Genomic DNA, 16,679 nt, shown 5'->3' on the forward strand with positions numbered 1-16,679 from the left:
CAGCCTCATATTTAGAGTTTGAAACTCCTGAGAGGCTCCTGTGGATTTACTGTGAATGAGGGACTCTCCATGCCTCAGAGAACTGGGCCTTCAAAATAAACTTTGGTATAATCATATTAACATTCTCCCATACAAAATCTTCCCTACCACAAATCCCGCTTTTCCCCCCCAGTAGAATAGCACAGCTTTTTCCCTTTCTCCCACCATTTGCTTAAACTTTATATTCCTTCCTTATAAGCTTTCATTCTCTTTCTTCTGTCATAAACCATTAACCCCATTCTCCTTGCTATATCTACTTCAGATCACTTCTACTTCTGTTCCCAGAAGTCTTTTGAAAACTGGGACTCAGAAGATTTGTCAGCTTCATAGCTGAATTTTATTGGTACATTAACTACTTATTTTCAGTTTGTTGGAATTTAAGACCTAAATGCATTTTTATGTGTGTACTGCCATACTGTAGCACATAACACTAATTTGAGAAATTTAAAACTAATGTGGAGACACTGATACATGAGACGTGGAGGCTGGCTGGAGCATGCTAATAAGTACCCCAGCTGGGGGCTCACTGCTAGCTGCCCCACTGGTATATTGAGGCAAGGGGATGGGACCTGTCCCCCCAGCACCCCCACAGCTCTTTCCAAGCCCCCTGCCACCAACTGAGGAGCCTAGGCTGGGAGTTCCTTGCTGCCAAGGCAGGGGAACATTGTCCTTGCCTGGGCTGTGCCACCAGAGCTCAACCTGGTGGCAGGCAACTCCTGGGGACAGGGAGCAATCTCCCAGTCCCCTACAAGAGACAGCTGTTTTCTGGCCCCATGCTCCCTGCCAGCCCCTGGAGCTTCCCATATTTTAAAGCTTCAGAAAAATCCCCAAAACTGTTTGTAAATGTTGAGATAGTAGAGAAATATAATTTATTTTTTAACCTGAATGTAAAACTTTACTTTTTGAGAATCAACACTTTTATGAATAGAGAATTATAGAAATATACTAAAATATTACCTATAGGAAAATTATTACCTCATGTAAATTATTTTAAATCTCTTTAGCAGAAGAAGTGCAAGAAAAGTAGCTCTTTCACATATACAAAGCTACAGAATTAGGGCCAACGGACATCTGGTATACATTGTTATAGCTCCATTGAAGTCAAGCTGTGAACATGCCTTTTAGTTTTCATAATGCATTCCTGAAGAACATTTTTATAAATGTACTATGAGCAGCTGCTGGAAGCTTATGTTTATAAATGAATCAGAGATGTACTATTTACTGCTGCATATGTTCAAATGTGGAAATACACTAAATATTGGGCTTGCTTAAAAGGGCTATGCTGCAGGATTAGACCATCCTCCTCGCACCTCATTTAACTGCAATTATCCTTTAACTTCAGAGGGACTAGAAACATATCCACAGTATAATTCTTCATTAAAGTCCATTAATTATGAAAAAAAAAAGAAATTTATTGAACCTTGCCCAACCATATTCTGTATTTGATTTATAGAAAAATCAAAGAAACTATCCCAAATTTATTTTAAAAAGCAAGATATATGAAGTCCTTTTTACTTTGCCTCATTATAGTGACTCAAAGAAACATTGACCACTAATGTTTTTTAATTATAAATGGATTTTTTATCTTGATAGAAAATCAAATTGATAGAAAAACAATACTATCCCCCAAATAATGGAACAACTTTCCCACTATTACTTAAAAGAAGATTAGAAATAATATCTGTTTCCATGCTGATTTTGCCATTTTTGTTTGACAAATATTTATTTGCCCTTCCCTTTCTGGTAATAGAAACTGTTAGAGTGACAGTATTTGGATCTTGGGGAGCACTGGATTTGCAGCTGAATAAAAGGCTATGACTCTTCTCATCGATACTTCCAATGAGCGAGCATGGAAGATGCCATGAGACCTGCACCTGGGACGTCATCTTGCGATTTCGGGAATGGTGTCTGGCGGCGGGCTTCGGCTTTCTGGACCATGACCCTCACTTCAGAACAAGAGACATGCTCGGGTGGGATGGGCTTCACCTCTCCCCCAAAGGTAAGCATCTGTTCTCTTCTAGGTTGTCTGATCTCCTCCAGCGGGCTTTAAACTAGGCACGTCAGGGGAGGGGGAGGAAGAGGATCAAGGAAGCCACAGAACATCAAACCAAGAGACACCCACAAGAACAGCCCAGCCAAGTCAGACAACAAGCACAAGAAATACCCAGGTAAGAGACAGGGGCCTGGACAGTCTGGGGATTGGGGGGGGAGGGGGGGAGGTGCATACACCCTCAGGAGGCCTTAAATGCTTCTACACTAATGCTCGCAATATGGGGAACAAGCAGGAGGAACTTGCCCTCCTTCTAGCTAACACAAACCCAGACATAGTGGGGCTCACTGAAACTTGGTGGGCTCCAACGCATGACTGGGTGGTAAACATTAAGGGCTATAGGCTGTATAGGCAGGATAGAACAGGGAGGAAAGGTGGGGCTGTGGCGTTCTATGTCAAAGAGCAATACAATCCTCTGCAAACAACACTGGGTCTGAGGTAGGGAAGACTGAGGTGCTCTGGGTCAGAAAACAAGGGAGTTGGGGGAAAAGTGACCTAACGGTGCGGGTCTACTACAGGCCACCTAACCAGGGAGAAGAGCTGGATTGGAAATTCTCAGGTCAGCTCACGATGGCAGTTAAGTCAAGGGACATGGTCATCATGGGTGACCTAAACTACCTGGACATCTGCTGGGAAGAGCAGTCAGCCAGGTCTGACCACTCACGTAGGTTCCTAGCCAAGTTACAGGACCTCCACCTAACCCAGGAGGTGCACAGTTCCACCAGGGGAAATGCCTTGTTGGACCTGGTCCTGGCCACAGGTGACGGCTTGGTGAGGGGGCTGTGGGTGCTAGATCACCTGGGTGATAGTGACCATTGCCTACTAGAATTTACCATCCAGCGCAGGGTGTCAAAGGCCTGGAGCAAGGCAGCAGCCCTGGACTTCAGGAGGGTGGATTTCAATGAGGTAAGGAAACTAGTCGGGGAGGCACTGAGGTCCCGGAGAGGGGGGCAGTTGGGAGACCAAAAAGAGTGGTCATTCCTTAAGGAGACGATCCTCCAAGCCCAAAGCGTGACAATACCCACACAGATCAAAGGGGGCAAGAGTGCTCAAAAGCCCTCATGGCTCACCAAAAGCACCCACAAATGCCTCAAAGCCAAAAAGGAGGCATACACCCAATGGAAAGGAGGGGCCATCACCAAGGAGGATTATACCCCCTTGGCTTGAGTTTGTAGGGGGGCTATTAGGAAGGCTAAGGCAGAGATGGATCTTGGACTAGCAACCCGGATCAAAGATAACAAGAAGTCCTTTTTTAAATACATAGCGGGTAAAAAGGTACCAAATAATGTGGGGCCTCTGCAGGACATGCTTGGTAAGCTGGTGGTAGCACCAGATGACAAAGCTAATCTCTTTAACAGATTCTTTGCCTCCATTTTTCTGAGTAGGGACAGGGACATCCCCCCCACTGGGATTCCAGATGGACCCATGAGAGGTGTAGCCAGGCTGAGGGTCAGTGAGGACCTAGTCGGGGAACTTCTGGAGGGACTAGATGTGTTCAAATCAGGAGGTCCTGATGATCTCCACCCCAGAGTGCTTAGGGAATTGGCAGAGGTCATTGCAAGACCCCTGGCACAGCTTTACGAGCACTTGTGGTGCTCTGGTGAGGTGCCTGATGATTGGAAAAGGATGTGGTCCCCATTTTCAAAAAAGGGAGGAAAGAGGACCCAGGAAACTATAGGCCTGTTAGTCTTACCTCAGTCCTGGGGAAGCTCTTTGAGAAAATTATCCAGGAGCACATCTGTGAGGGGCCAGCAGGGGAGTTTATGCTTAGTGGCAATCAACACAGGTTCATTAGGGGCAGATCCTGTCAGACCAACCTGGTGGCCTTCTATGACCAAGTCACAAAAGCCTTGGACGCAGGTGTCGTGGTGGACATAATCTTCCTTGACTTTAGGAAGGCCTTCAACACTGTCTCTCACCCCATCCTCATTAAAAAAGTAGGTGTCTGTGGTGTCGATGACTACACAGTCAGATGGGTCACAAATTGGCTGGAGGGCCACACCCAGAGAGTGGTGGTGGATGGGTCATTTTCAACCTGGAGAGATGTGGGCAGTGGGGTTCCCCAGGGCTTGGTCCTCGGGCCCACACTGTTCAATATCTTCATCAGCAATTTGGATGAGGGGGTGAAAAGCACCTTGTTCAAGTCTGCAAATGACACTAAGATGTGGGGAGAAGTGAACATGCTAGAAGAGAGGGACAGGCTACAACTAGATCTGAGCAGGTTACAGAGGTGGGCGGATGAGAATAGGATGGGTTTCAATATGGACAAGTGCAAGGTGTTGCACCTGTGGAGGAAGAACCAGCTGCATACCTACAGGCTGGGGAACTCCCTTCTCGTCAGCACAGAGGCAGAGAAGGATCTTGGAATCACTATTGTTTCCAAGATGAACATGGGCCGCCAATGTGGGGACGAGGTCAGGAAGGCTAACCGCAATTTGTCATGCATCCATAGATGTATCACGAGCAGGTCCAAGATGGTGATCCTCCCCCTCAATGCAACATTGGTCAGGCCACAGTTGGAGTACTGTATCCAGTTCTGTGTGCCGCACTTCTGGAGGGATGCGGACAGCATTGAGAGGGTCCAGAGGAGGGCCACTCACATGATTAAGAGGCAGCAGGGCAGGCCCTATGAGGAGAGGCTAAGGGACCTGAACCTGTTCAGCCGCCACAAAAGAAGGCTGAGAGGGGATCTGGTGGCCGCCTATAAATTTGCCAAGGGGGGACCAGCACACAGTGGAAGCAGTCCCTGTTCCCCCGAGCACTACAAGGAGTAATGGCCATAAGTTAACTGAGAGTAGATTCAGGCTAGATATCAGGAGGCACTACTTCACTGTCAGGGCGGCTAGGAGTTGGAACCAACTTCCAAAGGAAGTGGTGCTTGCCTCTACCCTGGGGGGTCTTCAAAAGGAGACTAGACAGCCATCTAGCTGGGGTCATTTGACCCCAGCATCCTTTCCTCCCCATGGCAGGGGGTTGGACTAGATGATCTACTTAGGTCCCTTCTGACCCTAACAACTATGAAACTATGAGACCTGTGGCCTAGCAAAGCTGCTAACCACAAGGCATAATGGTATGTTAAAAGAAACATAGCAAGACTCTTAAGCAAGCATTTTCTTAACGATATAGTAGTGTTGTAAGATATATAGCTCATTATATAAAAGACACAGGATGTAGACTATCGGCTACTGTTAGAAGATAAAGCAGATTTTGCTTATGAATGCTTATACTAAGCAACCATCTTAACTGTGTCAACCATTTTCAAGTGAGTCTGTGTAAGTCTGTGTGCTGAGAATGAGGTGAATTCTTAGGAATGTGGAGATGGTACAACATGAGACTAAAAAAGAGACTGGAATGTGAAAGACAACACATAACTCAGAGGTGTGCAAAATACGGCCCGTGGGCCGAATCCAGCCTGTGAGGCCATTCTATCTGGCCTGCAGGGCCCCTAAAAATGTAGAAAATTAATATTTATCTGCCCTTGGTTCCTATAAAAAATGACAGGAACCAAGGGCAGTGGGAGCCAGGGGAAGTCTGGTGGGTTCCCACAACAGCAGGGCCCACCCGGCCCTGCCCCCCCCTCCCCCCCAGAAGCCGGGGCTTCTGGCCTGGGAGCACATGGCTGCCCTGCACTGGAAGCTCAGATAAGGTGGGGTGGGGAGAAGGGCAGGGGAGGACCCTGGGCAGAGAAGGAGCATTGGGGGGGGGGAAGCTGAGCACGGGGCGGGGAAGCAGCCCCTCGCCCACCCCATGACTGGCACCCTACACTGTGGCCACTCACAGCCCACGTGGGCCTGCCTGTGCCTGCTCCGGACAGCCCCGTGCAGGCTGCAAGCAGCTGAAGCAGGGAGTGCCGGCCACAGGGCAGGCAAGGGGTTGCTTTTCCCCGTCACGCTCAGCTTTTCCCTGGACTCCTTGCCTGCTCCTTCCCAGCATGAAGGAGTGCAGCCCCTCCCCCACGCCATGGCCAGCACTCACTGCTGCAGCTGCTCGCAGCCCACACGAGGCTCTCCAGAGCATGCACAGGCAGCCTCACACAGGCTGCAAATGGCTACAACGTGGGGTGCATGGGGCAGGGGCTGCTGTCCCCCACCACTGCTCAGCACCACCTTGTTACCCAGCCCCACTGCCAGCCTGGGCCCCACCCTGGCTCCAGGCTCGCCCATCGGGGCTGCATGTGGTGACAGCAGCTGTGGCCCCCCCCCCACTTGCCACACTGGGCAGTGTTTGCCACTGCTCCCTCTGGGCTGCCCAGCACACAAGCTCTGGGTGGGCAGCAGCAGCCAACACTGCCCAGCACAGCGAATGGTGGGGCTGCAGCTGCTGCCACCAACGGGTGATCCCAGAGCTGGCACAGGGCCCAAGATGGCAACAGAGCAGGTTACAAGCAGTGCTGAGAACGGGGAAATGCTGCCCTTCACTCTCCCCATGGCTGCTGCCCTGCACTGTAGCCACTTGCAGCCTGCATGGGGCTACCTGTGCCTGCTCCAGAAAGTCCCACGTGGGCTGCGAGCACCTGCAGCAATGAACAAAGCCATGGGGCGGGTGAGGGGCCAGTTTCCCCTGTGCTCAGCATCAGCTTCTTCTCTGCTGGCGAGCAGAGGGTTGGGGATGTGCACTGCCCCCCCACCTGTACTGCGGGGCTGGGAGGCACTGGGTGTGAGTGGGCACAGGAACCAGCAGGAGCACAGGGCCCGCACCTGTGTCCCGGGGCCAGTGCTGGTGGGGCTCAGAGCAGGGTGGCAGGAGCTCAGGGTCGCAGCTGGCAGGGGCTCTATGGAGCCGGGCTAGCTTCCCCCTCTCCCTGCTGGTGCAGCCCAGCCTGGCTCCACAGACCCTTGCCAGCCTGCACCCTGCTTTGGGCCCCACCGGTGCTGGACTTGGGACACTGGTCCCAAGACATTGGGACACTGGTCCCAAGATGGTGACCAGGGGGCGGGGCACCTGTCAAGGGGTGGGGCACCTGTCAAGGGGCGGCACTACCCATGTGGCCCTTGACAGCCTGCCAAAACTGGGTAAGAAGCCCTCCACCCGAAATAATTGCCCGCCCCTGACATAACTGGTAATAAAATCCAAGATAAACATGTGAAAAGGTGAATGGTGATTGGTAAAGAAGCCTCCAGAAGCTTCCAGGCTTTAGTCAAAGTCCATCCAAGTGACCAAAGAAGTGGGGTCAGGGTCTTAGACATGCACTCATAGCAAAAAGACTTGTAAATAAGTGAAATACATAGGTAATTCCATGCTAATGAAACAAACAGTAAACAGAGGTAAAGCTTAGAATGGGAAGGACTAAGGATGGAACAAAGGAGGGACAAAGGTGGGGTAAATGTTAATGAGTGTAAACCAAGGTGTATAAGTATGGAAAAAAAAATAATGTTCAGCGCAGCTCCCCAGTTTGTTGGAGTATTGCCCAAAGCTGTCTCCATTTTGAATAAAGCTGTTGACAAGCAATATGTGCAGGTGATGCATGATGGCATCAATCCATTGCCTCCCTAGTTACTCGGCACCGCATAGAGTCGGGGTCTAACAGAAACCAGTATAATGCCATACTCTTTCTTTCTTTGAAACATACAACTTGGAAGCTAGCATGCAATAAACAGATTTAGCATGCATTAAACAACAGATTAGGAAGGTGAAGCTGACAGATAGAAAGCCTTTCAATGGAGTCTTTAAAATACATTTAAAAAAAAAAAATCATTTAAGAAGCATACTGTTACACTGGACAGTGTTAATAGCTGTTATCAATCACAGATATAGTTAAAGCTGTGGATGCTAAACACCGTTTATGCAGGTGGTATGGAAGCAGTAATTAAATTCCCTTTTGTGTAGCTGAAATGATAGAAGCCACCATGAAAGCCTAGACAGTATGGCAGGGCCTGTGCTAAACCATGTGGGCCAAGTGGATTTCGCTGGAGACTGGGGGACTGATTTAGTTGCAGTTTTATGTATCTCTACTGAAAGACATAACATGTAATGAAAGACAAAAGAAAATGGGAAAAAAAAACCCTTGGATAGTCCCGGGAGGAAGCTAAGAGAGAGATTCTTTTGGCAAACCACCCATTGGAAGAGCAGATTTGGATTTCTGAACTAGGACACTGCCTCCTTTAGTTTTTCCTGCTGTATTAAAGAAAACAATGCACTAGGTACATAATACCTTGCACAGCATCTATCTCTCCTCCTAAAGGAAACAATCTGGCAACAATCTGAATATTGATTGTCTAACTGTTTGGGCCAGAGAAGCAATATTACTAAAGGTATGGAACACAGGAACTCTTGGATTCACATTGCAATAATTTTCAGATAGGACAAATTGTAGATATAAAATACTTTCACTTCATCAGAAAAAAATAATGTCTATTTTTCTGTTAAGCTGGAGCTATGCTTTTTAGGATTAAGATAAATGTATTGCATGACTGTAATGTCAAAGCAATGAACTGCAAATTTTGATAACGCTGCAGCCAGGAAACAATACTTTATTATTAACATTGGATTCATGTGAACAGGTTATACTTGATTTTTTTCTTTTTTTATTAGAGACTTTCCCTTTATACTTAACAATAATTTTTTTCTGTTCATTTAGCAAGAAAAGCTATAGAAAAGAAACTCAAGGAGGATGCCTAACAACTGAAACACATCTTCATCATGGAGATTTAATGTAAAGCTTACTTCAGTAAAAACACTGAGCTATAACAGCATTAGAAACATAATGTTCTGGGGGTTTCATTAATATTAAAGAAATAAAATGATTTTACTTGTGTCAAGGCTGAGATAGCAATTAATATGTAGACAAAAAACTGCATGTATTTTGGCTCATGCTATATGTAATGTACAAGCAAGGAAGTTTTATTAAAAAAACAAATTAAACAGTAATTTTTAAAGGATAAATATATTTGCTTTTTTAGCATCATCTCTAACAAGAATTAATGCAAATGTTACCATACTGTAATGGGCTGTGAGCAAGAAGCTCAGAAATAGTGTGAGAGAGCTCTTCTCAATTTCTGTCTCACACTGTTTGCCTTCAAATTAAAGCTGGACAAGCTCTGAGAAACCTGCATCCAAATTAATCTTGACAATCTTCTAGAAAAGCTCTATTAAAGCTCAAAGCTTAAGAACTTAATATGTGTATAGCTTCTGCTTCAAAAAAGCACCAAAAGTCCTAGCTCTCAACTTCTTTTGTAATTCACTGAAGTACATAGGAGCCAATATTTTTTAACAATTGAATTCATGCTTTTTTAAGTCATGGTCATCAGTATGGTGATCAGGAAGATATTTTAATGTGTATTTCTAGTAAACTTTCCCAAAAATGGTAACATTCCAAACCTAGAAAATTGTATGAAGGCAGTAAAGAAGCATGTGGCATAGTGAAAGAAGAAGAGGAGTGATGCAACTTTTGTAGAAGGAAGAACAAATAGTATGCTAAGTAGAACGATTGAGACATACAGGAAATACTTATGCAGTACAAAAATTAGAGAACAGAGTAAAACCTTGAAATAAATTAATCATTGTTAGATGACGCTAGATGTTTAGTAGATAGGGCGACCCACACAGTAAATAAGAAATGAACTGAGAATGAAACAGCTATTGGTTAATATGGAGTTCTTAGGAACAGTCAACTCTTAATGCACTCTCAGTTCTCTCTTGTAAGTATTTCTGTACTGTTCTGATGATGTTCATCTCAGTGCATTGGTTTTGAATACCAACTGATTCACCTCACTAGTTCTCACTGATTTTCAGGACTTCTAAAAGCTTTCTCAAATAACTTAGCTAGCTTGGTATCAGTAGGAGTCTAGCCATGGAGATCAGTATGGGCTACAAAAGCTGCTGGAGAAACAAGGTAAATATTTGGATGATTAACCCATATGGATTTCCATTTTGCCACGACAAGTTGTTAGCTAGCTAATGTGCTACACACACAAACTACACTCTCTCTCTCTTTACACACACACACACACACACACACACACACACACACACACACACACACACACACATTACAGAACAACATACATATTTTTCAATGGTAATGGCTCATTCCCATGATTTCTCTCTCTTGCTTATGTGTCCATGTGCATGTGTGTGTGCATACACATATATACACATATACATACTGTTAGGATGGTAAACCCTTGCTTTGTCCCTTGCTTTTTCCCGCTCTTTTTTCCCCACCCTTTTCCCTTGCTTTCTTCTTGCTCTTTTCCCTTGATTTTTCCGCTCTTTTTTCCTGCCCTTTTCCCCTGTTGAGCCTGAGCACTGAAACACTTGGTCTTGCAGCTGATACATTGCTTATCTATGGCCAAGTTAGAGATTTGACTGGGCATAAGGCTTAAGATGTTAGGTTAGCAGAAGTGTAATGCTTATTCTAACTAACATCAGCAAAATTACATGTTTGTTTACTTAGTGGAATGTAGGGCTTTAAATGGTTAATCATTTGTCTAATCATTTGACTGTTTGTTTAGTTGTGGAATAGAACTCAAACCAGACAGGGGAGGAAACCAGTGGTATATCAAGAGAGAAAATGCAAAAGTATGAGTAACCGCAGGTGACTGAAGGTAGTAGGGGTGACAAGCTCATGCAGGTGCAGAGTGAAAATTTTTATGGTAATGGGCTAATGTAAAGCCAATTCCATGGAAATAAGGCAGGGGCGGGCCATGGGTGTAATGGGTGGGGGAGGAAACAGGGCACTTCAATAAAGCTGTTGAATGCAGTGTGTGTTTGTGTTTCCTCCATGAGTGGCCATGCTCGTGATCCCATGGGCAATTGGTTCGTTGCTGCCTAGTTGTTGGGCCTCATGTGGAGTCGAGGTTTAACACGTACATGACCGGTTCTTTGCATGTGGGGAAACCTTTACTATAGCAAGGCTTTGGATATGGTCTCCCACAGCATTTTTATAAGCAAGCTACAGAAGCATGGGTTGGATGGACTGTAAGATGGATAGAAAGCTGGCTGGACTGATGGGCTGAGTGGGTTGTGATTGATGGCTTGATGTCTAGTTGGCAGCTGGTATCAAGTGGAGTGCCCTACGGGTCAGTCCTGGGGCATGTTTTGTTCAGTATCTTCATTAATGATCTGGAAATTGGCATAGAGTGCACCCTCAGCAGGTTCATGGATGACAAGCTGGGGGGAGTAGTAGATATGCTGGAGGGTAGGACTAGGATTCAGGTGGCGTGTTTACATGTATGCCTAACTGTGCAGTTGTTACCACAGTCATTTAGCACTTGCTAACCGCCAGTACCGTGCAGTCCTGTTGCCACACAGATTGTTTCTGACCCTACTGTGCAGTAGCAATGAGCTACAATGCAGTAGCTCATTGCTACTGTGCAGTAGCAGTGGCATTATAGTTCATGCCCACTCGTGTAGATGTGCCCAGAGTGACCTAGACAAATCAGAGGATTAAGGCAAAAGAAATCTCATAAGGTTCAACAAGAATAAGTGCGAAGTCCTGCACTTAGGCCAGAACAAACCCATGCACTGCTACAGGCGTGGGACCAACTGGCTAAGCAGCACCTCTGCAGAAAAGGACTTGGGGGTAACAGTGGACAAAAAGCTGGATATGAGTCAACAGTGTGCTCTTGTTGCCAAGAAGGCTAACAGCATACTGGGCTACATTAGTAGAAGTGTGGTCAGCAGATAGAGGGAAGTAATTATTTCCCACTATACTGAACTAGTGAGGCCACATCTGGAATACTGGTATCCAGATTGCCCCCTCTCCCCTCCATTATGGAAAGGATGTGGACAAGTTAGAAAGAGTTCAACAGACGGCAATGAAATTGGTTAGGGGGCTGGGACACATGACTTCTGAGGAGAGGCTAAGGGAACTTGGTTTATTTAGTCTGCAGAAGAGAAGACTAAGGGGGGATTTTAGAGCAGACTTTAACTACCTGAAGGGTGGTTCCAAAGAGGATGGAGCTAAACTGTTTTCAGCTGTGGCAGATGACAGAAAAAAATGAATGGTTTCAAGTTGCAACAAGGGAAGTTTAGGTTGGATATTAAGAAAAACTTTATCACTAGGAGGGTGGTGAAGCACTGGAATGGGTTACCTAGAGAGGCTATGGATTCTCCATCCTTGGAGGTTTTTAGGGCCCAGGTTGACAAAGCACTTGCTGGAATGATCTAGCTGGGGTTGGTCCTGCTTTGAGCAAGTGGTTGGCCTAGAAGATCTCCTGAAGTCCCTGCCAAGTCTAATTCTCTATGATATTATGATATCTCCACACTTTGGAGATACATCTTCACTCTTTCATGAAAACTCACTTCAGATAAACTAAATAACTTTTCAAAACCAATATGGTATGCCCAAAGGAGTACAGTGATATGTAAAAGAAACAGAACAAACCAAGTCAAAATGTGCACGCTAATAGAAAGATTTTCTGTTTTTCTTAAGTCATATTAAGTATTCTCACTTCAGTTACAGGTCTCTGTCATATATATATATATATATGTATGGTGGGGAGGGCAGAGGGAGGTATATATATATGACTTAGTTCATCTGTCTATCTGTCTGTAATGCTCTTTAAGGGTGCCAGGAGCCTGATGTGGTGGGGAGGGCAGAGGAAAGTGCCGGCTGAGGAAAAGCAGGAGCTGGGCTCCCAGCTACTGTGAGAAGACAATTAGATGCACAACACCATCAAGAAAGTAGCCTCACAGTAGCCGGGAGCTACAGCTCCCGCTTTTCCTCAGCTGGCACCTCCCTCTGCCCTCCCCTCCATGCCGGGCTCCTGGTGCCCTTAAAGAGCATTACAGACAGACAGACACACAGACAGACTAAGCCCTGAGGACCAAGCTACATGAAGGAGGTGATTGGACTTGAGGTGACATCAAGACAGCCTGCAAATGAGTTCCAAGAGGAGGTTACTGTGAGAAGACAATTAGATGCACAATGCCATCAAAAATGCCATGAAAACGAATCGCAAGAGGCGGCCACTGTGAGAAGAAAATTAAATATACGACATAATCAAGAGAGTTATGCAAATGAGTCCCAAGAAAATGCTGCTGTGAGAAGACAATTAGATGCACAACACCATCAAGAAAGTCGCCATTCATCCATCATTCTTCACTAGTTCTTCATAATATTACAGAACAACATGAGAAATGCCAGAATTAAGATGGAAATGCTAGAATATTAGAATTGCCTTAAATGAGCCTCTATGTTTTTATGTATTATGATATGGTCTCTTACCACATGGTCACATGGTATTTTATTTCCCTGCAAGATACCTTTTTCTTCCAATTTTCATTTGACTTTTTCAGAATCAATTAAGCTCACCCCTAGGTAGAATGTTACTGGGAGGGGAAAACAGGTTAAAGTATTGTACAATTGTACCTATTTTTATAATCTTTTTTTTTTTAAATACATAAAAAAAATATCTGGCACTATATAAATTAACCTTATGAAATTATATATGGGAAAATGGTAGTGACTTCAATATTGGCAAGCCCTGCTATTTTATAGTATCAAGAGGTGCACTTCTTGACAGATATTGTTTCTGTCATTTTGTAACTCCTCAGAATAAGAACTAAATCTCACGGGCTTCAAATAATATGGCTGAAAATAATATATTATTAAAATAATAAACTAATTATTCATGGGAAATACCTTTGTTTGTGCATTTGTTTTGTCCATGTAATTTGCAACACTTCTGTATATCAGTATAGTGCATTTTATTAAAGGGACTATTAGAACAGACATAAAAGTAGGGTTTTGGAAAATACTTTGCAAATAATTTTACTTATTATACAAATTCTAAAATAGTTTTTTTTCCTACTAAGAGTGATGTAAAATGTAAAAGGAATAACAAAGAAATACATGATATCATAGATTGCATATGAAATCTATGGTATCTCATACATTTATTTTTTGTAAAGGCCAAATCTTACAATCTCTGTTCAGCCAAAACTTTATGTAAAAGAGAAAACATGTGATTCTAAAGCCTGCTTATATTTCGTAGTTCAGTCACACTCATTGACTTTCTTACCACTCTTTCACCAGCTCAGAATACACAACAGGCAGTGAGGGGGCCCAGGACTGGAATGTAAATTGTTCAGTAGGACAGAAGATTAATAGAGAACGTTGTTGTCCAAGAATCACATGCAAAAAAGCAGTCAGCAGTGATGTTGTTACCTGTAACTCTACACTGATTTTAGTGGTATTTTTTTTTCTAAATAAGGACTAGAGGTTTAGCTTTAACACTCTTACTTTACTTACGCTATTTTACTAACATAAAGCTAACTTTATTCTTTACTTCTAGGAAACAGTTATTTCGGCATTATGCATTACTTCAGTAAGGATGATTTATGATGTTTTGAAATGGCAGCAGGAACTGAATCAAACTTGAGATATTAAATTCAGATATAAAGGATAAAAGACATCTCTTTATTCATCTTGTTAGTCATCTGACCCATAAATTGTAGAAGCTTACAGCTAAAAACATTTGTTTCACTTGAAACTGCATTTTGCCTCTTTTTGTAAAAGGTATAGAAATGCATTTCAAATGGAATGATTTCCAAAACAGTTTATAAAGCAGCTTTTTTCTTCGGAAGTTATCATTCATTTATTTTATATCTATTTTCTTTAATGGGATAGCTTTGAATGACTCATATAACCTTCTTTTTTATGCAGACTATGTTTTGATGCACTTAAGATGTGTCCCCATTCAAATTAACAATTCACAATAAGAACAAAAATAAATAGAACTGAGACTACTATCTGCAGTTATCCTCCTTTCTGATGGTTGATATGGCCTAGAGATAGTTAAACAGCAAATTAAAAGAGATGAGAAGAAGAGGCAATCAATATGCTGCACTCACAAAAAGCCAGAAGCAAGGGCAACAGTTTTAATGTAGTCTTCAATAAGTAAACAAGTATCATACCTTTTTAAAAATTCCATATACTCAGTATGTTTGATGAGGCCTGTCCTCATCATAATTGTTTGAAAACATTGCCGATCAATAGCCCAAAGTTTCACATTTACGAGAGCTGGAAAAAAAAAAACAAGACAAGGGAAAAATTTAATTAGCAAATTTCAGATTTGAAGAAACTTTTGTGAAGTGCAGAGAAAATTAATTGTTTGTGAGAGCGCATGAAAATGACTAGCTTTTTACACACTTGAAAATATTAACATAAAACAAATATATTGGACAATGGACTGACTATGCACCATTAGGATACAAAATATAGATCAAATTTTACCCCAAAATTTTATCATAGTTTTCATGTCCATGTATGTGGGGAGGTGGGGGGAGAGGGAGGGATAAGAGGCAAGGTAGGGGTAATGCCTGAGCACGAATTGTGTCATCAGAAAGTGAGCAATTGCCAACCGAAAATTATTATAGTATGGAGGAAAAGAAAAGAAGGGTCTTTATTAATAGTTACCTGCAATATGCCTTTTAATATGCACATTTGATGATGCTGCATAACTTTGGCACAGACATTCAATATGCCTGAGGTAGAATTGATCCAAGTTACATGGTTTTCTGTAAGCAGCATAGTTAAGATATGTAGCAAACAAAATGAACATTCGCTCTTTGGTGTAAATCTTAAGACTGTGTTCCACTATTTTTAAACCAGCCTACATGTGCTGAACTTATGTTCTGTTACAGGTTACAGGTATAACTTGATTTCCAATCACTTATACCAGTAAAAGTGTAATGTGACCTTTTTGTGTGACATGACCTTTTTGGAGAAATTTTTGAGGAGTATCCTTGATTTAAGGCAGCAAAGTTCATCAGAGTTTGATCCCACTCCTGCTAAAGTAAATAGAAAAAATCCCCGTGGCCTTAAAGTAATTTTAGGAACCCAATACTACTAGCTCCTTTACAGTATTGTGCCCATTTTAGAGGCAAGCCCTTCTGTTACGCCTCAGCTCTGTATTCTTGGGCAACCCTGGCACAGGATGCAGTCTGTCTGACTCACAAAGGACTCCCCCCCCCCTCCCTCCCTCCCCTCCTCTACCTAAACGAAACTGATTAAGATGCAGTGAGAGACACACCTAAAACTCTCCAGATAAGGGTGATAAGAGTGAACAACTGCCCTCGGTCTCATCTGCATCTGAGATGGAACCAGATGACCATTCATTTACATGAGAGATGGAAAACAGAAAGCCTGAAGCAGAGACTGCAGTGAATTCTGGGACCAGAGAAGCAGGAGAGCGCTGCATGATGGGGAATCTGTGCTTCCAATGTTAATTAACCCATGTTCACACACACCCAGCTCAGCATTTATCAGACCAGTTCTAATCTGGATTTGCTAAGGACTTTTCTCCCCCCAGACACACACACACAGCTCTAAGTTTAATAGGCATCTCGGGCCGTACATTCCCCGGTCCCACTATGGGAGGCCTATTTAAACTTGATTGACTAAAACTCGGTTGCCGGGTTAGGGAATGCTGAGGCAAGAGACCGAGTCCGAGGGGGTACGGGCAACATTTGAACAATGGTTAAGGGTTCATCACAGCATCCAGCCTGCTGGAGCCCTAATCCCAGGTGTTGTCGTATCTTTCCCGAGACGACTGGTGGGAGTCCTCTCCACAAAAGGTTATGAGCACACCCCAAAGTAATGGGCAAATTTGGTAACACTTCTTTAACAAGAATGTTTTGAATT

General features: G+C 43.8%; 1 protein-coding gene across 3 annotated transcripts in view; it reads right to left on the reverse strand.

Annotated features, from left to right (window-relative positions):
• PRKG1 (protein kinase cGMP-dependent 1) overlaps window positions 1–16,679 on the reverse strand; it is a 1,124,099-nt gene that overhangs the window by 378,748 nt on the left and 728,672 nt on the right. For all 3 annotated transcript variants that reach the window (XM_019484295.2, XM_019484294.2, XM_059729934.1), the window contains exon 4: window positions 14,951–15,056. In XM_019484295.2, the coding sequence (XP_019339840.1) occupies window positions 14,951–15,056 (106 nt within the window). The remainder of the gene's footprint in view (window positions 1–14,950; window positions 15,057–16,679) is intronic.

This window comes from Alligator mississippiensis, chromosome 6 (assembly GCF_030867095.1).
Source record: "Alligator mississippiensis isolate rAllMis1 chromosome 6, rAllMis1, whole genome shotgun sequence".
Classification (NCBI taxonomy): domain Eukaryota; kingdom Metazoa; phylum Chordata; order Crocodylia; family Alligatoridae; genus Alligator; species Alligator mississippiensis.